This window comes from Gekko japonicus, unplaced genomic scaffold (genome assembly GCF_001447785.1).
Source record: "Gekko japonicus isolate JY-2015 unplaced genomic scaffold, Gekko_japonicus_V1.1 scaffold244, whole genome shotgun sequence".
NCBI lineage: Eukaryota > Metazoa > Chordata > Lepidosauria > Squamata > Gekkonidae > Gekko > Gekko japonicus.
This window is the reverse complement of record NW_015165838.1, coordinates 635,686-662,301: the sequence shown is the minus strand read 5'-3', so window position 1 is coordinate 662,301 and position 26,616 is coordinate 635,686. Positions and strand designations below refer to the sequence as shown.

At 43.3% G+C, this 26,616-nt stretch overlaps 1 protein-coding gene across 1 annotated transcript; it reads right to left on the bottom strand.

The window, feature by feature from the left end:
• Positions 1-4,002: 4,002 nt before the first annotated feature.
• Positions 4,003-26,378, bottom strand: CHST7 (carbohydrate (N-acetylglucosamine 6-O) sulfotransferase 7). The gene is made up of 3 exons (XM_015410959.1): positions 25,930-26,378; positions 24,963-25,882; positions 4,003-4,491 (listed from the first exon to the last, which is right to left on the bottom strand). The coding sequence occupies exons 1-3, from the start codon at positions 26,346-26,348 to the stop codon at positions 4,487-4,489; spliced, it is 1,344 nt and encodes a 447-aa protein (XP_015266445.1). The 5' UTR covers positions 26,349-26,378; the 3' UTR covers positions 4,003-4,486.
• Between the last annotated feature and the right edge of the window lie 238 nt (positions 26,379-26,616).

Below are 26,616 nucleotides of genomic sequence, written 5' to 3'. Positions count from 1 at the left end.
TTTTATATGTGCGTAGTCATGGCTCAGTTGTCATCACTTGAGCAGGCCTGGGGAATCATTGGACATGTATGTTCTTTCCTCCTTGGTAAGTTGTTTGATAACTATGTTTTTTATAACATACCATCGTTTGTTGGAACGACAAACTATGATTTAATCCTGGTCGGGAGCCTTGGTTTGGATGGAATTAAACTGTGTCTGGGAATCCCAGCCTGGAGGGTACACAATAATCAGCAGTTCTGACATAGTGACAAATTGACTATGCAAGTGGAAGAGTTTAAATTGGCCACATGGTCCCAAGATGTGATTGGAAGGCATATGATGCAGCAGTAGTGCTGAAGCTAAGCAGGTATATGTCTGGTCCATACCTGGATGAGAGCCCCGTGTTGCATGATGGAATAAAAGGAGGAATGTAAATGCAATAGCATAATAAATACGTAAGAGGGAAAGGAAGAAAAGGCACATGAGCTTTAGGATTCATTAGATTAATCCATGTAGGGGGGAAAGAACAAGGTCTGTTACAACTGAATTATGCTCTAATCTGGCTATCCTCAGGCACATGGAGGAACAGTGTGTGAGAGCTCTGTAGCAATTGCTGTTTGTGGTACAAATTACTGCAAACCATGGGCACAATCAAACACTGAGAAGTATACTTCAGATCATCGAAGGCTGTTAATCTGTGAGCACGGATTAAGGTAGTTTGCGGCTTCTTCCATTTGATAAAGTAGGTTTTAACACACAACTGCCACAGCAGCAGGAGCATTAGAGCTGATGGACCTAGCCATGGCCTATGCAGAGCTGTATCTCTGCCCTCTTATTCGCCATGGCCTATAGAGATGCACCTCTGCCTTCTTCCTGGCTTAGGAGAAGAAAAAGAACGTGGCAGCTGCATGTGTACCATCAGGTTCTCTACTACCCTTTCACCTTAAACTTGTGCTACACTGGCAAAAAAATAGCCATCACTGACTTAAAATGTGTCTTCCTCTGTGTACTTTGTGTTAAGATGCATGTTGTTCAAAAGCCAGAGAGAGGCCTGCTATCTTTTCACATATATCTTAATGACTACAGAATTAAAGGGTGAGCATAAAGTGACTTTTTACAGTTCCTGCTTCTGGGCTGCCAGTCGAATATGCTGAATTCCAATCTACAATTTGTTCCTAATACCTGGCATTTAAATAAGACAAATGTTATAGTGGTAGCTGATCTATGTATGTTGCATAGAAAGGGAAATTGCTCACTTTGATTATAAATTTAGTTTTTAATATGTCCAAAAAACAAGTGGTTCAGAAATACAGAAAATTAGACTCATACATGAAGCTGAATTGCTACATATAATCTCATGAGTGCTCCATCTTTTTGTGCTGATACCTAACACCATTCTAACATCTTTGGATAGGTACTGCTGGCAATAATTTAGCTGAACGGCTAGATTTTGAGTCCAGTAGCACCTTAGAGACCAACAAAATTTCAGGGGCATAAGCTTTCGACACTCAAAGCTCCCTTTATTGGATACCAATAACTCAGCTGAAGACCAATGTAAGACATAGAACAGTTTACTACCAAGTATGTACAAATTATAAAGAGCACTTTGTGAAATTTTAATTCTATCACACACATTAAAGTCAATTCAATATTTGGTCATTTTCCTCATATGTTTTACTGCATGGGTTTTTTGGTGTGCGTCTTTAGTTGAACACATTTCTTACGGAAGAATTATTCTAGGCTTATTTATATCTATCGCATTTACATCCTGCCCTTGCTCCAAGGAGCTCAGGGCAATGTATACGGTTGTCACTACTTCCATTGTATCATTACAACAGCCCTGTGAGTTACGATAAGTTGAAACTGAACAACTGGCCCAAAGTTACCAAGGGAACTTCATGGCTGAGTAAGGATTTGAACCTGGGTCTTTGCACTCCTGATAACATATTGGCTCTGTAGGTTAAAGACTATGGGGCTGTTCCAAAAACAGTGTCCTATCTTGAGCTTATGTTCTTCTCTTTCCCCCACCTTTAAAGTGAGGTAATGGAAATGTGTGATGGTTGTATATTGTGTATAGGTTAGCCAGTGATGTGGAGTTGCAGGTGCTGAAAGCCCCATTTCACATTCACTGTCTCCACAACATGTTACAGTGGTGAGAAGGGTTCAACATTATTGCCATTTTGTCACAGTCCTGTGTTTTTCTTCACATTTTGTTCAACTGTGGGTTGACTGTCTTAACCAACACATTCATCACTGTACTCAAATGAATGCTGGTATTTTCTTTAATCTACTTTCAGCCCAGTGGGGTCTTCTAATTGTTCAGCCCTTTTTTACAAAAGGTAAAAAAACAACTCTAATTTGTTGAAGGCAGAACAGTGAAGCTTATTTACAGCACATTAAAAGTCATTTAAAACATTAAAAGGCTGTTTTCAATGTATACCATTGTATACCATACTTACTGAAATAAGGGGTAGCAAATCTAGTGCTGATAGAACATCAAGGTAAAAGTACTACCTTGTCTGCTGTTTTGAATTAGGTCCTTGTTGAACTGTGTAATTCCTTCATATTGTCATCACACCACATTAGTAAACCAGCAGTCCCTTTTATGTTCAGAGTCCACGGCTAGCAATTACCATTGTGGTCAATAGAAGTAAAGTATTAACAGGCACAGGACTAAGTTGTGAACACACAAGGTGGAAAAAAGTGCTTTTGAGCTTCAGTTTGAATGCATTTTGTGGATCTTGTGCTGCTTCTTCTGTAAGAACAAAGGTAAGTTTGATCAAGTTTTCTTGAACAAGAACATCTTGCTTGAAAACAGGAGTTACTGGCACCCTTTCAGCATGTTGAAAATAGGGTGTTTTGGATACCTCGAAGACAGGGACTCACAAGAAATGCATTTGTTACAGCCTAGCAGATCACTTTGTCATTAAAGCATCTGCTTTGTAAATTTATGTTGCAGCTTCTGAAACAGACAGCAATAACACGGGAAGAGTCAGGGTAGAAAAAGATAAGACACCATGCGCAGTATAGTGAAGACCATCTTCTGTAGCTTGGAAGCCCAACCAGGTTCTTTGGTGAGCATGTAGCAGGTATGTTATGAATTAACAGTGTACAATAAAGATGAAAACATACCTTAACCCTCAAGAATGCAAATTGGTGCTTACACGAACCAAAAATTCAGTACAACCTTGCTTAGAATGTAAGTTTCTCTTAGAAATCTAAACTTAGTAGGTCTTTTCTCAGCTAGGGCAGAATTTTCCAACGTTCACTACTGTAGTTCACTTAGAGAACAGTGACAGTTTTTAAAAAACCCCCCCCCCCCCCCCAATTAATACAATAGCATTATTTCAGAAATGCAGGGGCACGCTAATAAAAATTACTATGCTCCAGTTCCTAGCACCAGATGATCTCAAGGTTATTTGGGGTAGCAAATAAATTTGGTGAGAAGTTGGGTTTTGTTGTTCAATTACATTTCAAATACTACTTTTGATAGAAATGGTTTGTGTTTGCTATGTACTCTCTCTTGTTAAAATAAACCTAGCTTTTCAGTTGATCGGTGGTTTCCAAATGAAGGTCATACCGCTATCACCCTCCCCAGTTTTTAAGGAGAGAAAGATGAATGCAGAGAAGAGGCAAGCCCTGTTAGTGATAAAGGTAGGTGTGAACAGGGGAGAAACTACTGCCTTACATTAACTGACTGTATAATAAAGGTAAAGGTTCCCCTTGTTCGAAAGCTAGTCGAATCCGACTCTAGGGGGTGGTGGTCATCTCAGTTTCCAAGCCAAAGACATCTCCATGGTCATGTAGCCGGCATGACTAAATGCCGAGGCGCATGGAACTCTCTTACCTTCCCACCGAAGTGGTACCTATTTATCTACTTGCAATTTCTTGCTTTCAAACTGGTAGGTTGGCAGGAGCTGGGGCCAGAGACAGGCGTTCATTCCATCACATGGCACTCGGGTCTTGAACAGCCAAGCTACAGACCTTCCAGTCTGCAGCTCATCGTCTTAACCTCTGAGCCACTGTGGCTCCACAACTGACTGTATACCTTCACTAATAAGGACTCATGAATTTCATAGGCATTGTGTTTGTTCTCCTTTCATGAAATGAATAGGACATTTAAAATACATTAAAAATATTGTGAAACAAAGTAAGAGTCCGCTGACAAACCACACACTCCAATATGCCTCTTCCTGTGGTAGCTGGTTGTCCATGTGCCAATAAAGCTTGTTGGAAGTGGCAGTCTCAAGAAATGAAAACACACGGGCAGCTTGGAGGCGGAAAATAAAGTACTTCAAAAGCAGAGAGACCATTATTCACATTGCACCATGTCAGTTTCCTTACTCAGTGTTGTCTTTATAGCAATGTCTGCTGCTCTGCTAAAGTCCGTCTGTGTTTGGACTGACATGCTGAACCTACAGTAGAAGTTGCCATTCACTGTCATTGCTGTGTGCTTTCAACGCATGTGTCCTTGTCTGTATCCTGTTACATATCAGCTGCCAGTTTGTTAGCCTGTAGAGGTGAGGGGGGAAAATTGAAAATTTGGATTAGGACATGATTTCAGAAGCTTCCATGCACATTAAATTTATTTGGAAACTAATATACGAATACAACCAGGTGACGGGTCAACTAGGTGTATGCCATCACATTCCCTAGAGAGGCAGCTGCATTACATATCAAGAAGCAAATTAATTTCACATTAACTCAAAGACTTTGGAGCTAAATGCCAGCAGCACTTAGATATGTATGGAAATCACTGCTATGGTTTTCTATTTTCCATACTTTTGTGATAGTTTTATTTTATTTACTTTTATAGTATACCTTTGCCACTGAGGCTCAAGGTAGGTCACACCTCAGTATGATGCTTTCCACTGACTGGCTTTCATACTTTATCAGTAACAGCTAGGGTTGCTAGGCCACAGCTACCATATCCTGGGAGCATTTTGGATGTGGGGGACTGACACACTGGCATGGTGATGTCACTTCCAGTTTTTTTCCAGATGTGACATCATGGAATGCTCCGGGATTTCCAAACACTTCTCAGCATGACGCCCCATTTCCCCCAGTGGCACTTCAGGCATCAGCAGGCAACCATGGTAACAGCTTAAATTTCACATAATTATAGGAGGTACAGGTAATCCCTGTGATAACATACAGGTTTACCAGCTCTTCTCCCCCCCCCACCCCAAACTGAGGCATCATGGCAGAGAAGGCCGTGACTGTCCCCCTTATCTCAGAAGGTGGAAGCATATGGGCAAGGTCTCAGTTAAGGTCAGTCTCAGTCTGGATGAAATAAAATCACTTTCAGCAAGAGAAACTACCGTGTGGTTAAAGTTTTAGAGTAGGCTCTAGGACACCAGGTTTGAATCCCCACTCCCCCATTGACTTTTGCTGGGTAACCTCAAATGCCCCCCCCCACACACAGAGTGAGGATAAAATGGAGAAGGGGACATTGCAAGCCACTTTGGGTCCCCACTGGAGAGAGAGGCAAGGGAATAATTTCCCCTCAGTGATTTGCTTCAGCAACTGCTGCTTTCTCTGATACCTACTTAAAACTGCTTCTCAGCCTTTAAGGTTCAACTACCCACTAAGTATGCTATGCTCCCCAGCCAGAAATAAAAAATCAGAATATAACAACAGCACTGCAGAGAAGGCAGTTTTATTTACACCTATACATTTATGCCATATACGTATAATACAAAAACCTCAAGTATATATTCAATGTGACTCTTGTGCCTGATGGCCACCAACTAGTACCTTAATGATCAAATATACACATTTGGGATTTTATCTTCAGGCTGAGGAAAGTATAAAACAATTCTATCCAACTGGCTGTCAAAAACCACTGCTAGTTTGGAGAACAAGCGATCTAAAATCCCAAATGTCCCTTATTTGCCCCTCAGTTCTAACCCCTTTCCCATTTATAGATTGCCTCCACAGAGGGGTGTATAGTCCCTGTTAAGAATCACTAGTTTAAAATAAACTTATTAACATTGTTATATAGGTACAAAGTAACTGGGCTGTACATAGAAAAAACCTCTGCATCTTTGATCAAGAAGTATTTCCCAGCAGTTAGTTCCATTTTTTTTTCTTTGCACCTATTGAGTTACTCAAACACCTCCTGTGTTAAATAGTTAACACCTTTAAGCAAGCATATCATTGCCTTGTGCTGTCTACCTCTTTCATCCACAGAAACTGGGTTGAACAGAGCCTGAATATACCTATCTCATTATCTGAGAAACTGGTATCAAGGCAGGTACATTTTTAATTTAACTAACAGTTTTCTAAGACTTGAGTTTCATGACATACTATACTGTGAAAATAAGAAGTTATGGGTGTCTTAACCTCAAAGACTGAAGTATTTGATCATACTAAAAGGATAATGCTTTAAGATACAGCATTCGGTAACATGAAAATTCATATGGCTGATATAGTAGGCTATAGGGCTGCCAGGCACAAAGGACTCTTTTGAATGAAATTCTAGTAAACACATTTTATTTCACAGCAGTTACTTCACATGGATGCTGCATAGTCTAGTCTATATAGTCTCCGAGTTTACAATAAGAAATGAGTCCATTTCTATGTTTTCCAGGTTGTAATGGGGGGGGGGGGAGTCTTCTCCACTCAGATCCCCAAGAAGATACTGTAGAGAGCTTGGAGGTTCACTGTGACTTGTTTGCAAGGTATTTCACAGATGCAGTCGGTTCACATTTATTTATTCAATTTATATATTCCATTTCAGTTATTTCAATCTAATGACGTAGATAAATTCCTTTAAAAAGTCTAGCTTACCACCTCACAGGTTGATCTTTGGCCCTCCTGGCTCATTACAGCTTCTTGGGGGACAGTTACTAGTTAGGTCCAGGTGTTACTTAACGTCACCTTGAGAAAAAGGTTTCTGCCAATGACACTGGAAGACATGGTTATGAAACCTTTTTTTGTAGAATCTAGGGGTGTGCAGAGTATTTTACCATAATTTTTCAGTTCGTGTGTATTGGATCCCCAAAACATCCTGGAGCCAAATACTAGTGTGGTATTTGGATCCAGGTTTTTTTTTTGAAAATCCCAAAAATTTTCAGGTCCAATAGACCCAAGAAGAAAAGTACCAGTAGAAAATACCAGCCCAATCCTGGAGTTTGCTTGGCTTCTCCTGCAGCCCAGTTTAAACCGAGCTGCAGGAGTAGGCAGTGCACAGTTGTGCAGGTGGGGAGCAGTTGGCTCCCCTAGGCACAGCCAATCCTGGTTGGGCTGCCCTCTCCAGGCAGCAGAAGGAGGCAGTGCAGAACTGCGCCGGTGGGGAGTGATCCGCTCCCCGTGGGCACAGTCAATCATGAGGTGCAAGAGAAGCCAGCCACAGCCGAAGTGGCAGAGAGCTCTCAGCTCCCCACCACCCAGGTCATCCTCAGGCTGACTTGTGAAGTTACTTTAAAGTTTAAAGGAACTGCATAAGCATGTCCAACAAACAGCTGGGAGGTAGGAGCAATCTGCTCTTACCTCTCCACTGTTTTCAGATCTACCCAAAATTCCCAGATATATCTGGGATTTTCTCAGGATTCTTTTTGGTTTCCCCAAGAAAACCCAGATACATTTGGGAAGCCAAAATATACCTGAAAATTTCAGCTTGGGTAGATCTGAATGCACACCCCTAGCAGAATCCTGTTGGCCATTCATAAATTCTCTTCCTTTGGATACTGTGCTTCAGCAAACAGTAGTGACTCAATTCCAGGCATCTGAACCATTTCAGTCTGGCTTCTGATCCAGTTTTGGAATGGAATCTCACTTAGGGCACAATCCTAAAGACAATTTCCTGGAAGTAATTCCCACTGAATAACCTGGGACTTGTTTCTGAGGAGACTTGCTTAGGATTGCTACTTTAAGCACCCTGACTGACAGAAGCGCAACCCTGTTGTTTCTCCTGGACCTCTTGGCCATATTTAGTACCATCAACCATGGTATCCTTCTGATCGAACTGTCTGAGATGGATGTTGGAGGCACTGTACTTTCTATGTCATATCAACACTGGAAAGCAGTAGTGGGAATCAGGTACAGGGTGGGTGCCCACGAGCTCCTCTTGTCTCAAATGCTGTTCAGGATCTGCACAAAACTGCTAAAAGAGGTTGTATAGAGGTTTGTAGCAAGAAGTCAACGGTATGCAAAATACATTAAATTCTCCTTTTCAGTTGAGGTGATATATATTCTAAACAAGTGCCTGGAATCGTAATGGGATGAATGACGGCCGATAAATTGAAGCTCAATCCAGATAACACTGAGGTACTGCTAGCTGATAGTGTAGCCAGTCTGGGATTATCTAGTTGTGCTTTCCCTGAAAGAATGGTTTGTGAGTGCTATTAGATAGAGGTTTGCAGATGGATGAGCAGGTCTTATCTTTGCCATGTAGTATATTTAAACAATATGTTTGATTTCCTTCCTGGAACAGCAAGATGGGGACCCAAATATTCATACAAATTACAGCAGTGCATTCTACACAAGGCCACCTTTGAAGACAGTTTGCAAAGCAGTTGGACCAGAACGCAGTTGTAAGAGTGCTATCTGGTGTAGGATTTGGAACAATCTTACCAGTACAGAAATTACTTCATTAGCTTCCCATTACCCTGCTCCCTTTCCATCTGGGTTGCAAAGGTATGTAAAAATTAGGCCAGTTCCCATATTTAACTGCCTGACTTCTAAGATTCTTGTTTAAGGCCCTGCAATGTACTCTCCAATTATTTGAGGTAAAATGGGTAGTCACCAGAGATAGGACTTTAGTTGCATTTGTTCTGTGGAGCTCCCTCCTTTTATCTTTTCATTTGGCCTGGAGATTTACATGCCAAGTGAAGATGTCTTTGTTTTCCCAAGCCTCCTGTGATGAAATGCAATTAATTTATTTACTCCCCCTTCTCTGTGGTATCAATTGTTTGTGTTACTTTCTACTTTCTAAGAGCAGCTGGATCAGTAGGAAGAAAAGGGTATGTGAAAGAACTGGTTGTTGATCTGCACTTTTTAAACGTATCAATATGCATGTACTTACAAGATTAAAGTTGCAATCCTATGCATATTATCTGGTGACTAAGCCTCAATGAAAACAGCGGGACTTACTTCTGAGTAAACATACAATAAGATTGGGCTGTACACACGTCTGTGTTTCTCAATTAGTATACAAAACAAAGACACATGATTAATATTCTGTATGGTTACCCTCAGGGAGAACTAAGCTGAAACGTGCTTTTCCCAACGAGCCATCACAGTGCAATTATAGTGGGATTCAAAACACTTGACAGTAAAAAATGGCAGAGTTACAATTTTATGGCTTGATACAAAAGGTTTGTATGTACCAGTATAATTTATATATAAGAAGTTAAAAATAGGCTGTTGTCATTAGCATCCCTCCAGATCCAGCCATTGTCTAAGCTGAAGTGATGTCATGAAAAGCATTCAGACATCCTAGCTGTGGTAGTGGGGCAAAGAAGCTTTCAAAAGTAAAGTCAACTGCTGAGAGAGAGAGAGAGAGAGAGAGAGAGAGAGAGAGAGAGAGAGAGAGAGAGAGAGAAGGAAGGCTGATAGAGATAGAAAAGTTTTACATAAGATCTGTATTTAAGAGGGGGACATAAATTGCAAGAAGGCCAGAAACCGGGACCAAGAGGCTATAGGGGATCACTGAATAATCCTTATGCAGAGCCTAGACACGAAAGGAGCTCATGGTTGGGTATGCATGAGGAAGGCTACATTTTACTCATCCATTTAAAATAACCAGGTTTCAGGCCTCTGACTGATAAGGAAATACTAATGCAATTTCATAAATGTAAAACTGGCTAGTTCTTTTGATTCTTTTAAAATGCAGAGGAGTAACAGGATTCATTTAATTTCAGCTGAAGGACAGTAAACATACACCGAAAGCCCTGCTAGATATTAAAATAGGTCACCGTCACCATCAGAGCTTAACACTTCAAGACTGACAGGCTGCCTTCCCTGGCTCTAAATACCTTGCCAGACTCTCCCCGATAGCATGAGGTCAATCGCTCTGAAGCCAAGGTCACAGCTCAGCCGTGCCTTTCAGACACAGAAACCCAGTCAAGGAATGATCCCAAATGTACAACAGAGGAAGGTAAACGTTAGACTATAGGAGTCAGGGTCTTTCTGATGATATCAGGGAGCGCTTGCATATCTATTTTCCTTCCTTCTACATGAGATCCTCATCAACTTTTTTTTTTTTTGACTTGCCAAAATCTGGACAGCCACAGTCAACACTCTATTTGACCCAGTCCCACAAGGATTTCAATGTAGGGAGATTAAGGGGGGAAATAATTACTTTGCACTAGAAGAAACATGGGTGAGTTAACCCACCCAAAGTACTCCAAATAGCTATGGCAATTTCTTTTCACTAACCTTCCTTACTACTGAGTCCATCGTTGACTTCTTTGAACAAGAAATCACACTCTACCTGATTATAAGGATGTGTCCGTGAAAAAAAAAGTTTCTTCTCCGTTTTGTAAAATCAAAACTCAACATTCAGCCTCATCAGAGTTTTTAACTATTATCTTCAAGATTCCTCCACAAAAGGTTACATTACAAAATTGTGCTTCTCTCACATCACCCATCGCAAGACAGGTACCTTTAAAAATTGCTTTATCTCTTTGCAATGAACGTAGCACATCCAACCTGCAGATATTGTGGAATTAAATAGGTAAGATCCTTTGAGAGAAATTTTAGTCCTTGGAGAAGACAGCGTGCACAACCCCCTCCTCGTGCCCTGGTTCACGTCCTAGGGGGCCTGTACGGGCACTCCTCACAGCTCCAAGGGAGAAGAGAAAGCCTACCCTTTTTCCTGCCTGTTCAGCTGCAGCTCGGTGTCCAGCAGACTCACTCCACTTCCTACGCCCTTGCCCTGAAAAATCAGTAGGGAGAAGGAGAGCCTGCCCCTCCCATCTTCTCATCAATTCCAAGCATGGAAGGATTAATTTCATCCTTCATCACTGTTCTTCACCTACATGTATTTACTCCTGTCAGCCAATGTGCTGGCTTTAAAATCTTTACTTATCGGTTATGACTCACTGCTATAAGCGCTAGATACTCCCTCTTCTTAGGGATTTTTTTTTTTGCTCCCGTCCTCTCCATCAAGATCAGTTACACCTAATTAAATCCTTTAAAGGGAAAGGATTTGCAAGAGTGTCAAGGGCCATAAGTTGACCCACATTAAAACCTGAAGAGGAAATAGCCTACTTTAACTAATCCCCCATCTTTCCAGTGTCACAAGGCTAGCAGTTATTGGGGGGGGGGGGAGAGACAGACTTAGCTGTAAACACAAGGCACAATCCAACCACAGTTAAGCAATTTTCAGTGCCACTGATTTCAATTAAATCAATTCAAGCATCAGACTACCACTGTACATGAGATATATATGCAAAGGCAACATGTGTAGGAGGTGGGAACCAGGACGGAGCCTATAAGTATACTGTTTATACATGTATAAGTACTGTGCCAGGAAGGAGCTAGCAACCCCAATACTGTGCCCCCACCAGCATATATTTCCTGAACATACGTATGTGCCATATAGAGTGCTGTGGACTCTTTCATTGAAACCAAAGGAACTTAAATGTTTTCATTTGATGAGATTGTTCCCATTACAAAGAGTATAATGCAAATATATGCAACGTCTTATTGTCACTTCAATTAAAACGGAGGAATAAAATAAACCTAGAAAGTGCAAGGGAGGAAAAGTACAAAGTTTGGCTGAAATTCTTCCAAGTGGTCAAAAGCAGATAAACATTTCACTACGCTATCATGCAGTTTTGTTCTTTTACTAAGCATGCTTAATTGTCCCCTTTTCTTCATAGCTTTCAACCACATGCTGTACAAATAATCTGTCAGAGAAGACAGTCCCAAATACACATGTACTGATTATGTCAAGATTGTTAACAAATGACCCAAAGTAAATTTTAGTTAAGCATTCGATAATTAACATCTGGTCAGCTGTTTGAACAGTGACATGTGAATATCACAACCTCGATCAGTAGTATTTCATAAGGAAAATTCTACCTCATATTTTAAGATTTTTATATTGTGGGGGGTCCAATCCTATACAAATAGATCTAAATTCTAGTATATTCACTGAGGCTTATTCTCAGGTTAAGTATGCACAAGACTGCTGCCTAAATTCAGAATTCAGTTAGTGTACTGAATGTAAATTCAGAATTCCGATGTACATTTCCTCATCCTGGAAGCATATAAGTGCAACAACATAAACTGCTTCATGTCTGCCAGACAGTGTGTGGGTAAAATCAGTACTGCAATCTGTAATGTTACATTACATACTCAAAAAGTATCATTATTATCAGGCTGAACATAAATATAAAACTAGAGCTCACAGTACATCTGTCAACCATGGGGTGAGCTCAACTTTCTCTTGGCTTAACAATATAATTTACTGACAAATGCTAGGTTAAAGCAATGGTCCTTCTCTCTACCTTACTTCAGGCGACCCAGCTACCTTTTTGTGTTCTTAAAAAGTGCCATTTGATGCATTTATTTAGCTGAGCTCAACTCCGAACAATATCAGGTACATTTGGAACAATGCAGTGAGGACATTTCATCCTTAGACCCAGATTTTGTGGGTCTGAGTCAGTATTTTCATTCATTATTTGTCAAGTAATGACAAGACTCACATCAGTAAAGGTCTACCCTTGTAACGGGTGTGTAGATATGCTTTTAAGCCTTCACTCATGCAGGTGTCTGTCTCGTGCGTGAATACAGGCATAAGACCTTCCAAGTGTACATAAGAATAACTTCTGGATAAATTTCTGCAAGCAAAATTAGAAGCAGCATGTTTTACTAATATACACTGCTGCCACAGTTTTGGAAAAACAGAACTTTCCACATGCCCAAAGATCATTCATACTTCACTTTATTTTCTTTCTAGTGTTTTCATAAAAGGCCCTTTTTTTTGGTATGATAATTCCTTCATGACATCTGAAGCAATGGAAACAAATCTTGAGCTAAGCAGCCAAGTATGTCCTATTTTTGGCAGCGATCTGTGATTTTAGGATTCTGAGGTTAGTGTGCCAAACCCCAATTTGTGGTACAATCACTTTGCTTCAACAATTAGAAACATACTTTGTGGGTCACACTCCTGAATGGAATGTTACGATGTTTCCCTGAAGTTGTTCTCAAAACTTTCCACTTCCCAGAGCTCCCCTTGCAGGAGAAACTGCTTCTCTTTAAAGTCTGGGGTCATTAAGAGTTCCAAAAGAAAATGTATTCTTAGTACCTGACATCACAATAGGCCACTACCCAACAGCCTTTTGGCATCACATCACTGTTCTGGGTTTTGTTGGGGATTTTTTTAAGTAGGAGTTGGCTCACCAAACAAACAGGCTGCATTCAAAATAAACTGAGACATTCTTGATGGCACAATGCCCTTGTGTGGAAAAGCTGAGCGGATTCATCTGCCATCAGCTCTGAATTCGTGACGAATCTTAGGTTCTTATTTGTTTGTGTGTCAAGAACTCTGCATGAAGTATTTTTTTTAAAAAAAAAAATCCTACCAGTTTCCAAGGAAAGGAGGTTATCTTGTACAGAGCAGTACTGTGATAATTTTACAAACTTCTTCTTTCACAGCATGCAAAAATTATCACTTGAATGCTTTACAGTTTATTGTCCTGGAGGCAGACTAAACTTTCCATTAGCAGAACAGAACTTTGCTCCTTCTCCCCCTTCCACAGCAGCCCACTGATATCCATTAAATGCTGCTCCTGTTAGGAGGCCTTGAGGAACAACATGGACACTCAGTGGGCGTCAAAGTTGCTATTTTATTGAAAAGGAATTTCAGGAACAGACTAGAACGTGTGCTGAATTACAAGTTATTACAGCACTCAGGACAATGGAACTCCCAGGGCTTAACAGAGATATGGGGTTCTTATCTCACGACACATGCTAAGTCACTCAGTTCTTGCATCTGTTTGTTAACTCTTTTATTATCTGTGTGCTATTTGCTGCTATTCACAGGTTTTACCAACTCCTTTAATCCAATCTTAGCTATACTTTTCACTCACTTACGCATCTTGAATCAGAACTTATCAGAACTATGGCTTGCCCAAGGTCATCTAGCCAGGTGCAAGTGGAGGAGTGGGGAATCAAACTTGGTTCTCCCAGATTAGAGTCCACGCAGTTAACCACTACACCAAAGCACATGAAAGCTTACACCCAGAATTAAACTTCGGACTTAAAGGTGCCACTGGACTCAAAATTTGTTCTGTTGCTTTAGACCAACACAGCTACCCACCTGAACATGAGGTGTGTGTTCAGCAAGAAGAGGGAATTGGTGGAAATTGCCAATATAATCTGGATCCAGCTCACTCATTGTTTCAAGCACACCTATAGAATCCTTTTAGCTACTCGCTATAATGATCTCATCAGATCTCAGAAGTCATGCGGGGTCAGCTCTGATCAGTATGTAGATGGGAGACTGCCAAGGAATACCAGGTTCACTATGCAGAAGCAGGCAACTGCAAACCAGCCTTGAACATCTCTTGCCTTGAAAACCCCACGGGCTAGCCATAAGTCAGCTGTGACATTATGGCTAATAATAATAATAATCCTCAACTGCTTCCTCAAAAGCTTATATAATTGCCATCTTTAAAAACAGCTTCTTGTTTTCAATCCTCCTGTGGGGGTTTTTTTTAGCAGCCATCAAAAGAATATCAAATTATTTCAGATACTAGGTATATTTCTAAAATGTACTTGAGTTACAGAGAATACACTGAAAGATATGAATTTGAAATATAGTTAGGCTATCATGTGAAAGGAAAAAATGTTTCCCTGTGCCAATCAACTCCCAAAGCTTTGAAATTCTGTCCCACTCGGTCTATGCCAACATCGGTCTATGCCAACATTTTGTTTGATCTCCAGTTCAGACACAGAAATGTTTGTCTGCCCACTGCTCTTCTACAGCAAAATGTGAGTAGCTGAAACGGCCTCATTTGGGAAGCTGAATTCATTCATTACTGTTTTCAGAAAACGTGGCTCTGTGGCAGGACAAAGTTAAAGGAAAGGAAAGGAAGTATGCCAGAATCCTCTGAAGTATCCATTTGCACATGTATGCAGGAAAACTGGCCTTAGAAGCAGAATTCTATTCCTGTTTGTACCTCATACCTCTGCAAATGAGAACAGAAACAGCTTTTAAACAGGTCATTGCAGTTCAGAAGAAGTGGAATGTTTGTTACTTCAGTATTTTCTTCACGCATACACATACACACACAACCCTTGCAAAAGGAAAAACAGAACTGTGTTCATTCTCCTACTAATATGTGTTTCTGGTATTGTGACTTTGTGAAGAAGGCGGCGAGAACTTAGAGCTAGCAACAAATTAAAATGATCACACTATACCATACTTGGTTACTCAGAAATAAACTTCTATGTTCATTAGGGTTTACTCCGTATTGCACCAGATTGAAGCCTCATATGATGCACATATGTGTTCCAGGCACTATGTTAAAAGACATGTTCACTCCTGAAGGAGAGAAAAAGGGACTTTTCAGAAATGCTTCCCATTACCTATAGTTTTCACTACTGCTTTTATTAGAACTACTTACTTAAAAAAAAGAAGAAGAAGAATCAATATGTGGCCTGAATCTGCTGCCTGATTCTGACTGACTAAACGTTGCAGACCTAACTGCAAATGAATTACATTAAAAACATGAGTATGGGGAGCCTGATCCAAAAGCAAGTGCCACTGAGTTCAGTGCAATTCATTCCCAAGAAACAATGCAAGCAACTTTAGCCTTTTGAATAAACATGCAGAGGATCCTGCTGTTAAACCATAACTACTCTGACTGACATTCTTTGTGGAGCAGCACAACACAGAATAATAAAACCTAAAATGAGGATCAAAAGCTTCCTTATATGGTGGCTGTAATAATGGTATCAACCGTCTTCCTTCTCAGTAATATTAACACATAGGTTCATTCTTGATCCAGGATAATCCCCGATTTGACGATCACAGTATGATTTCTGTATCAAAGTGGGATCTATACCAAATGGGAATGTAACCTTGACTACTTTACTGAAATGCTATGTAAAAAAATAATAAATCCCAAATTTCTTATTATTCAAAATGTATGAGTGTACAAGAACTTTATGTAAAATATTACATTTGTACATAGGATGTATACTGTCACCTTGCTTATTTAATATATATGCAGAGTACATCATGCGAAATGCTGGCCTGGATGAATCACAAGCGGGAATTAAGATTGCTGGGGAAAAGATCAACAACCTCAGATATGCAGACGATACCACTCTAATGGCAGAAAGTGAAGAGGACCTAAAGAGCCTCTTGCTCAGGGTAAAAGAGGAGAGCGCAAAAGTGGGCTTGAAGCTCAACATCAAAAAAACTAAGATCATGGCATCCGGCCCCATCACTCCTTGGCAAATAGAAGGGGAAGTCGTGGAAGTAGTGACAGACTTCACGTTCCTGGGATCCCAGATCACCGCAGACTGTGACTGCAGCCATGAAATTAAAAGACGCCTGCTCCTTGGGAGGAAAGTGATGGCGAACCTAAACAGCATGATAAAAAGTAGAGACATCACCCTGCCAACAAAAGTCCCCATGGTCAAAGCAATGGTATTCCCAGTAGTCATGTATGGCTGCGAGCGTTGGACTATAAGGAAGGCTGAGCGCCGAAGAATAGATTCTTTTGAACTATGGTGCTGGAGGAGACTCTTGAGAGTCCCTTGGACTGCAAGAAGATCAAATCAGTCAATCCTCAAAGAAATCAACCCTGACTGTTCCCTGGAAGGCCAGATAATGAAACTGAAGCTCAAATACTTTGGCCACCAAATGAGAAGGGAGCACTCACTGGAGAAGACCCTGATGCTGGGAAAGATTGAAGGTCAAAGAAGACGGGGACGGCAAAGGATGAGATGGTTAGACAGTGTCATAGATGCAACGAACATGAAATTGAGCAAACTTCAGAGGACGGCGGAAGACAGGAAGGCCTGGCGTGATCTGGTCCATGGGGTCGCGAAGAGTCGGATGACTATGCGACTGAACAACAAAAACATTTGTTGCACTGAAAAAAGCTTCTGAACTAGCTTGCCAAGGTTAATTTTGCAGAAAACACATGAATTTGTTTTTATTTAATTTTGTTTTAAATCCCCCTAAGGGGAGTTTTTTATTGAATTTTTTCAAAAGGCTACAAACTATAACCAAAAATTAGGAAGGTGAAACTACAACTAGGGAGAAAGGAAAGAAAACCACTTGTAACTAAACCCCCAAAAATAGGAGATCGTAACAACAGCTTATATAAATGTTGTTTTCACTTTTCAGAGTCTTTCAGCCTTTATTTTGTCTTATCTTTTCTGATCCTCAATTTATATGGACTTGTGGGAGCAGCCGCCCCCTTTTCAGAGAGAGAGAGTCCTCGTCAGAAGACACCGAGCCCAGTTTACCAGCAGATTTGCTTTCTTCTTCTTCCTTCTTGTCTTCGGCTGGCTCCCCCAGCTGTACTCTCAGGAATTCACATGCTTTAAAAACAGAGTCAATCTTTTCTTTTTTGTCATGGAGTTTGAAAATGACACCTTCTGGAATTAACCATCTGTATCCAATGTCATTTGTTTGTAGAAAAAAGATTAAATCTTTGTATTTCTTTCTCTTCTGTCTTATTTCAAATGGAATATCTTTTAAAATCCTGATGTTATTGTCCCCAATTTTCAAGGGTGTTCCAGTAGTTGCTTTCAAGATAGAATCTCTCACATGTCTCTTCGAGAATCTGACCACCATTTCCCCAGGCAGATTATTTTTCTTGATGTATGAGGAGTAGGACCTGTAGACCACATCCATCTCACTGTGAAGATATTCCGCTTTCAAATCTGTAACTGGGGCTAATGCTTCACTCAGCAATTGCTTCTCCCCTTTTAATTCTGGAACCCCTTGAAACCATAGGACCAGATTTGCTTTCTCCATCTGCAGCTGTAAAAGTTGTGATTTTTCCGCAGTTTGTTTAATTTCCAGCTTTTGCACCTTTTTCTTAACTTTTTTAGTGTTGCCGTCCATTTTCTTCACCTTCTCAGCCGTTTGCTCCGTTACTTTTAAAGACTCAGTCAATTGGAGCTGCTGAGATGCCATACTCTGACTTATTGTTGACAACTGTTGCTTGATGTTAGTCATCTCATCCAGCAGAGGGCGCAAGGAATCAGCCAACATTTTAGAGAGCTCAGTGGTCTCTTCCAGTCGAGGGCTACCAACTGGTTTCACTTTTACAAGTTTGTTTTTGTCTGCTTTCTTCCCTGCCATCTTTATGGATTGTTTACTTTTATAAAAGTTGCCAGAGTCTCTGAAATTCGCCCTTACGCTTATCCACGCTCTGGTAAGTCTCTCAAAACAATTTTAAATGCTTACTCTTCCGCTCCCCCCTATTTATATTGTGCTTTCGTTCATGCATTTGGGAGGGGCCCCTCCCCTGCTCGTTTTTCGTCGCTCCATGGGGGGCTAGCTTTCTTTTTAAGTTCTCATATTCACTTTAACCCGACTCACAGTTTATTGTCGGCCATTCGGCTGTGCTCGGAATCCGTTTAACTCGCTCGATCTCCAACGCTTGTCCCGGTCAGCAGCTCTAGTTCCATTTGGACACTCAGCAGCAGGACCATCGGGGCGGAGGAGCGCCTTAATTCTTCCGCATCGCGCCGGCGAAGAGGTCGCCCCTCAAAACCCCATGGCTAGGAGCCTTTTGCCAAGGCTCCGGGGGGGTAGCGACCCGTTGCCCCCCCTCCTATCCGCTGGTGCGCAGAGCACATCCCCGGGAGGTCCAAAAGATGCATCCGCTAGCATGTCGCCATAAACCGGAAGACTCATGGATTTGTTTTAATGCATGCCAGTGTTTGACAAGAGGAGGCAAATATGTACATCAGGTAGGAAGCTGAGGAAGAAGACTTCCTTGGGCTGCACTACTAAGAGCTCCATAAAACATTCTCTCTTCCATGGAAACAGCCTTATTTTGTACCACGGGTTCTGATGCCAGAGAAAAATTCTCAAAAGGTATCTATTTCTCAAAGGTCTTTACAGGTTGGTTAGGATCTAGGTAGGATCCACCATAATAAGAATTTTCAAGTTTTTGCCTTTCTAAGCTTTTCTAACTTGGAGAAAATGATCAGCAAGCGGCTTAAAACCTAATAGCATCAGCTACACCATCTCTGTCTCATTCTCCAATGTAATATATGCCATCATATGTCAACAAAGCCATTAGACTCTTAGCATTGGACAAACAGGTCGGTCCCTACCCAAAACAATAAATGGACATAAATCTGACATTTAAAAATGACACATTCAGAAACCACTTCCAGGGACTTCTGTTGCTGATAGAAAAGTTACTGTTTTCCGACAAGGGAACTTTAAAGGGAGAATGCAATGCAAAATTGCTGAATTAGAATTCTTTCACAAGTTCAGGACTATTCCCCCCACATCTTAACTGGGACCTGGGATTCCTTACTCACATGTTACTATCTTGGATATCCTATGTGTTACGAATGTCAATTAGTTCAGCTATACCTCTGTTACTTCCTATTATAACTGCTTATCTTGCAGTAGATTTTATGTTATGTCTACTTTATTTAATATATACCTACACCCTCTTCACAGGGGACTCAGGGCAGCTTACAACATTTAAAAATACAACACAATACAAATAAACTCAATAAATGGAACAGTAAAAACAATTAAAACAAACTTCACAGAAGATTACTGTGAACAACGGGCCAGGTCCCCGATTTGTAAGGTTAGCCAAAGGCTGCACAAAACCAAGCTACCTTACATGCCCTACAGAATGCTGGAAGATCCCACAGGGCACAAACTTCCCGGGGAGCATGTTCCAGAGAGAAGGGGCAACCACTGAAAATGCCCTCACCATGGTGGTTGACAAGCAGGCAATTTGCGGGCCAGGCACCTGTAGAAGGCCCTGCAATGATGATCTAAAGGAGGCAAGAGGGTTCATACTGGGAGAGGCAGTCCCGCAGGTAGGATAGTCTCAGACCATTTAGGGCTTTCTATGTCAAAACCAGCGCTTTGAATCTGCACCAGAAAGTGACCACAAGCCAGTGCAGGTGCCGAAGTATTGATGTTATAGATGCAGACCGGGGGGGGGGGGCAGTCAGCAATCTAGCAGCCACATTCAGGAGCACCTGAAGTTTTCAAAGCATCTTTAAAGGCAGCCCTACATAGAGTACATTGCAGTAGTCTAATCTGTAGGTGACCATCACATTGGCAAGGTCAGAGCATGACAGATGGGGGCAGTTGGCGGGCTTGGCATCGGTGATAAAACACTATCTTTGGCTAACATCAGTTGGAAGCAGTCCTCACCCACTCTGAGTGAAACGATTACTCTTTTTATTGCATCCTGTTTTAAACCAGACTCTCTTTGCAACATCTCTCTCCTCCCCTGCTTATTTTATATGATTTTATATTATATTTATTTTGATTGTTTTATTCTGTTTTAATTTGTTTTAATCCTGTTTTATATGTGGGCATTGTTGCCCTCTTATAAGCTGGCCTGAGCCCACTCGCGGGTAGGGCGGGCTAAAAATACTAATAAATAAATAAATATTCTGTTGTGATTATAAAAACATCAAACTGATGGATGTATGCTTCAATGCATCTGAGGAGGGGGGGAGTTCTGACTCAAGAAATCTTACGATGGAATAAATGTCGCCTTTCTTTAAGGTGCCACTGGACTCCTGTGTTACGATGCCACTAAATACTAACACAGCTAGCTATCTGGAATTAACTTTAAGCCTCTGCAGACATTCTCTACACAAACACAAGGGAAGCTTTTTGATGCCTTGTCCATGATTCAAATTACAATGCGTATAGATCCTCTAATGTGATATATGCCATCAGGTGTCCACAGTGCCATGATGCACTCTGCATAGCACAAACAGATCAATCCCTACCAAAAAACCAAACAAACAGAATAAATTGACATAAATCTACATTAAGAATATAAGAAGGGCCCTGCTGGATCAATCAAGTGTTCTACCTAGTCCAGCATCCTGTCTCACACAGTAGTTGTGATCGGTCATAGGTACGGGAGTTGGAGTGCTTGATGCTCAATGACAATTTAGATTCAGTGGGTGTCTCAGAAATATGGTCGAAAGGGGAAAATCAATGGGATATGGTTATCCATGAGTATATGCTCTATAGGTAGGACAGGGAAGGACACGGGGGGGGGCACTGCATCATGTATCAAAGAGGGCATAGAATCAAGTAAGTTAGAAAACATTTGGTGAATGAACTCCCTAACAGAAGCAATATAGGTGGAAATACTGGGCCCTGAGGGTTACTTAAAAGTGAGGGCATACTATCACCCATCTGATCAAACCCTTGAGGCTGATCTTGAGATGGAGAAGGAAATAACAGAGATGACTACATCAGATGGTGTGATAATGGGTGATTTCAGCCACTTTCACATTGACTGGGTAAATACCAGTCATGCAGTGGAAATGAGATTCCTGTACATCAGAAATGAATGTGCACTGGAACAGTTGATCACAGTCAGCAAGAGGGGACCTGGGTCTGAGCAGGGCTCAAGATATGGTGAGAACAATGACCACAATGCTATGAAGATCAGCATTCATATCAATGAAAACTTACCCCTGAAGTCCAAAACTGTAACATTTGATTTCCAAAGAGGGAACTTTACAAAAATGAGAGAAATAGTTAAAAGGGAAGCCAAAAGGGAAACACAAGAGAGTCAAATTCCTAGAGGATGCCTGAAAGCTATTTAAAACCACACTAACTGAAGCCCAGATAGAATGCACTCCCCAGGTTAGGAAAAGTACTGCCAAGTTTTAAACAATACCTGCATAGTTAATACCCCAAGTCAAGGAAGCAATAAAAAGCAAAAAGCCTTCTTTTAAGAAGAGGAAGGTATGCCCCAATGGACATAAGGCACCACAGGGTCCAGCAAAAAAGGTGTAAGTAATTAGGAATGTGAAAAGAGAAATTGGGAAGCAGAAAGTATCAATACAAATGATAAACCATTTATTTAAATATATCCACAGCAGGAAACCAGTCAGAGAAGCAGCTGGGCCTTTAAATGACCAAGGAATAAAAGGACTGTTAAAGAAAGATGGGGAGATGCCAAAGAAACTAAACAAATTCTTTGCATCTGTGTTCACTGTGGAAAGTATAGGGCATGTACCCATGCAAGAGCCACTATTTTCAGGGAGTCTGAAGAACTAAGTCCAATGGAGGTGACAAAAAATGAAGGTCTAGTGTAGACCTACTGGGGAGAATAAAAATCAGTAAGTCACCAGGTCCTGATGGCATATACACCCAAGAGTTCTCATGGAACTCAAATGTTAGACTGTTGGTCTACTAACCCATATGTGTAACTTATCACTAAAATCAGCCACTCTACCAGAAGACTGGACAATAGAAACTGTTCTACTGAGTTTTAAAAAGAGGCCTAGAAGGGAACCAGGAAATTACAGGCCAGTTAGGAACATCTGTCCCAGGCAAATGAGTAGAAACTGTAATCAAAGACAGAATTAGCTAATGCTTTATATCCCATAGCTCATCATGTCAGTTCCACCACTCCGGGTTGTTCTTAGCACATTACGCAACACAAATTAGTTTGTGGACCGAAGGGCCTAGCATTTGCTGTACTTTTCTGCTAACTTCAAAGTTAGTTTTCCCAATTAATCCAGAAAACGTATATACCACCTCTTCAGGTACTTGCTTGAGGTAGCTCAAAAAGTAAAAACAAAAACAATAAAATCATGAAATAATAGAAGAATAACTACTGATAAGTCAACCTATACAACATCCAGCAACCTAAAACGATAGAAAACAATCTTCAGGCTAAATGCAGACCAGTTTTAAAAGATGAAAACCATCAGTTGAAAGCCAGATGAAATGAAAAGTTTTGACCTAGTGCCCAAAAGAAAACAGGGCAGGTACTAGGCAGCCTTCAGGGGAAAGGAAATTCCAAAGGCAAGGTGCTGCCACTGAAAAAGCCCTGTCTCTGGTTGCTCCCACCCCGGTTTATCTCTGCAAGCAGTGACACAGAGAGCAGGGCTTGGGAAGAAAATCTTTTTAACTGGTGGCAAAGCAGCTCGTATAGATCTTTAAGCACAGGAGTAATGTGATCTCTGTATCTAGTCTCCCGCAGTAACCTGGCTGCCACATTTTCGACCAATGGAAGTTTCCGGACTGTTTCAGAAGTCAACCGCATGTAAAACCCAACACAGAAATCTAATCTTAATGTAACCAGAGTGCAGATCACCATGGCCACGTCACGCTTTTCGAGGAATGGCCTGCATCTGGCTCCTCCACTGAAGCTGATAAAATGCACTGTGTGCCAAGGAGGAGACCTGCGCTTCCAACTGCAAGCTAGACTCCAGCAGCATTCACAAGCTAGGAACCGGTGCTTTCAGGGGGAATGGCAGCCCCTCCCCTTCAGGACAGGCTGGCTTCCGTCACTGACCAACAGCACACCAGGCTTTTCTAGACTGAGCTTTGAATTCCATTCAGTTTATAAGTCCTCAGATCATTAATCCTTCAAAGACAATCCTGCAATCCTGTATCCCATTGAAGAGTTAGCAAGATTTAGTTGATTAGAGAGTCAGAACAGGATCTAGGAGACCCAGGTTCAAATCCCCACTCTGCCAGGGAAGCTAGTTGGGAGACCTTGGGCCAGTTACTGTTTCTCAGTCTAATCTACCTCAGAGGGTGGTTGTTGTGAGGATAAAATGGAGGAATCGTGTTGCAAGTCACTTTGGCCCCCACTGGACAGAAAAGCAGAGTATAAATATAAGAACCTGTGGCATTTACTTCCTGGTAGCTGGGGACAGTTTCAGGCTGCATGAAAGTTTCCAGTTTTGCAGCTAGATCCCTTTTCTGTCAACTCTCTCAAACACTTTTTACCTCTCTCACAACTAGTGGGTTGAGAGAAATACAGTTTTCCTTCCACTGCTCAGTTTTACTGAAGTACAACAGCTTGGGAGAAAGTCCCATTGAACTCACTGCAGCTTCTTCAAAAACACACATAAGACTTAGCTCTGCAGCACACAAAGTGATAAAAGGTGTATACACACATTCAGCACTTGCCACTGTGTGCTATTTGACAGATTATGCAGAGCAAACTATCAATTTACTACCATAAAGCAACAAGCTGTAACCAACCATGGATCTGCAAAAAATGTACTTGCAGTATATATGTGTACACAGACAATTATCTGTGGCCTTCATGCATAATGTTCACACTTAAAACAGTGTACACCAAATATAACGTGGTGTGAGAAACAGCAAGCCAAGCAGCCCATTAATCCCACTAATGTAAGGCTGATGCAAGTCACTGCCTAGCTGAGCACCAAAAGCAGGCAAGTAGGTGATGTGACCTGTTTTGCAGACATCATTTTCTCGCAGCCTAAAATACGCTTACTTGGAAACAGGTTCAATGGGCTTAACTTCTGGTTCAAATATAGCTGTTGTTGCTGGTAGAGAGAACAAGTCAGCCAGCCAGTTTGCCAAGCCATGACAGACAGGTCGGTTGGTGTGCATTGCATCAAGCTCAAGACTCAGGACAAGTTTGGCCTGGCATCCCTGATTTCAGACCTCAGAGCTGCAAGCTGTGTGTTCTTACTTAGGAGTAAGCCCTATAGAATTCAGTGGGACTTACTGAAGAATACACATACACAGGACCCAGACTACACATCATTATTACAAAGGCTTCACATGGGAGAAAATCTTTTTCCAGCAGTGCCTGGATTCATCTTATCCTCCTAGCTCTGGTTGAGTGGAAAAGGAAATACGGGGGCGTTGTTCCTGCCTGAACAAATGGCAGGTGAAGCACGAATGCACAGACCAGCCGCTTCAGGAAAGACTTCACAGTTCCGGATTTGTGCCTGCTAAAAGGGGAAGGGGAAGGGGAAGAGAAAGAGAGAGCCACGGAGACATTTGCCCTCGAGAGCTCGGAGAGAGGCTAGTGGGACGCTACCTGGGTGAGGAGGAGCGCTTGGGCGCCCCCTGGCGCCCTCTCGCAGCCGATCGCCGTCCGCGCCGCTCAGCGGGTAAGCGAGGAGGTTCATGGCCTCGCCGCAGGCGTCCTCCACCTGGCGGACCTGTTCGCGGCTCAGGCGCTCCCGCCAAGCGTGGATGGCCTCTCGCGCGTCGCGGGCGGAGATGAGGAAGGGCCGCTCGGAGGAGTAGGCGGCGCCGCGGGTCATGTTGACCACGAAGCTCTCCAGCGCGGGCGGCGCCGCGAGGTCGGCGAAGCGCAGGAGGCGGCGCAGCTGGGCGCGCGGCTCCAGCACCAGGTCCTCGTAGCGCAGCTGCGTGTAGCGAGCGCGCAGCCAGGCCGGGGCGCGGCGGGAGAAGAGCAAGTCGCGCAGCCAGGCTTGGCAGATCACCTCGAGGGCGCCGCCCAGAAAGAACTCGGCTCGGTGCTGCTGGTGCGCCCGGAGGCCGACGCCGCCACCCCCGGGCAGAGCGGCCGCGGCGACAGGGGCCGGCAGGAGCTGGCGTCGGGGGAGTGCCCGGGGCTCGGCGCGGTGCCTGCTCCGCAGCACCTGGATGCTCTCCCGCAGCAGCGCCTGCTTGGCCTTGAGGCGGGAATTGTGGACGGCGCGGGGGTCGCGGAAGAGCTGGACGACGCGCAAGTCCAGCTCCGGGTCCCGCAGCAGAGGCAGGAGCGCGCCCAGCTCCAGCAGCCGCACGTCCTTGATCACCACCACCGGGTACTTGCGGCACTCGGCCTCCAGGTCCCGCAGCGCCCGCGGCGGGCAGCTCCGCTCGCAGGCCGCGCCGTCGATGAGGCCCACCTCGGCCCGAGCCCAGGGCGCGTCCGGGCACAGCGGCGCCGAGCAGATCACCTTGTTAGTCCGCCAGCCGAAGATGCTGGCCGTGCTCAGGTTGCTCGCCTTGCCCCCCGAGGGGAAGGGGAAGGGCGCCAGCGGTTTTTTTACAGGTGCCACATGGGCTCGTACAGGTAGAAGACGTCCGGGTGCTGGTTGAACAGCTCGCCCAGGAAAGCCGAGCCGGTGCGCCAAGTGGCGTGCAAGTAAACATGCCGCTTCCCGCCGGCCCTGCTGCCCGGGGCGGCGGCGGCGGCGGCCCCGCTCCCCGTCCGGTTCCCGGACGCCCCCTGGGAGGCTGCTTCTCCGGGCGGCAGCGGCTCCTCCCAGCTCCAGTCGCCGAGCGCCTCCTCGAGGCTGGGGCAATGGCGGGGCGGCGGCGGCGGCTCCTCCTCGCCCGCGCGCCCTCTCCTGGTTCCGTAGTCCAGCATGTAGGAGACCAGCAGCAGGAGCAGCAGCGTGTAGAGCATCAAGCCCAGGGCGAAGCGCCGGTGCTGCCAGCGCCACCTCCACCGCCGCCGGCTCTTCATGGCTCACGCCTCGGGAAAGGGCGCTCGGCACGCCTGCCGGGCCTCGCAGCGTGGCGGCTGAGGCAAGACTCCGCCGGGGAGGCTCTGGGCTGCGCTTTCTTAAAACAGGCACAAACTTGAGGGGAAGGCGGAGGGAAGCGGAGGAGGAGATGGTAGCGGCGGCGGCGGCGGCTGCTGCTGCTGCTCCCGCCGCCGCCTTCCCCGGCCTGGAAACACGCCCACATGCCGGCGATAGAGGGAGAGAGAAGAGACTAAAAGCAGTAGCCCG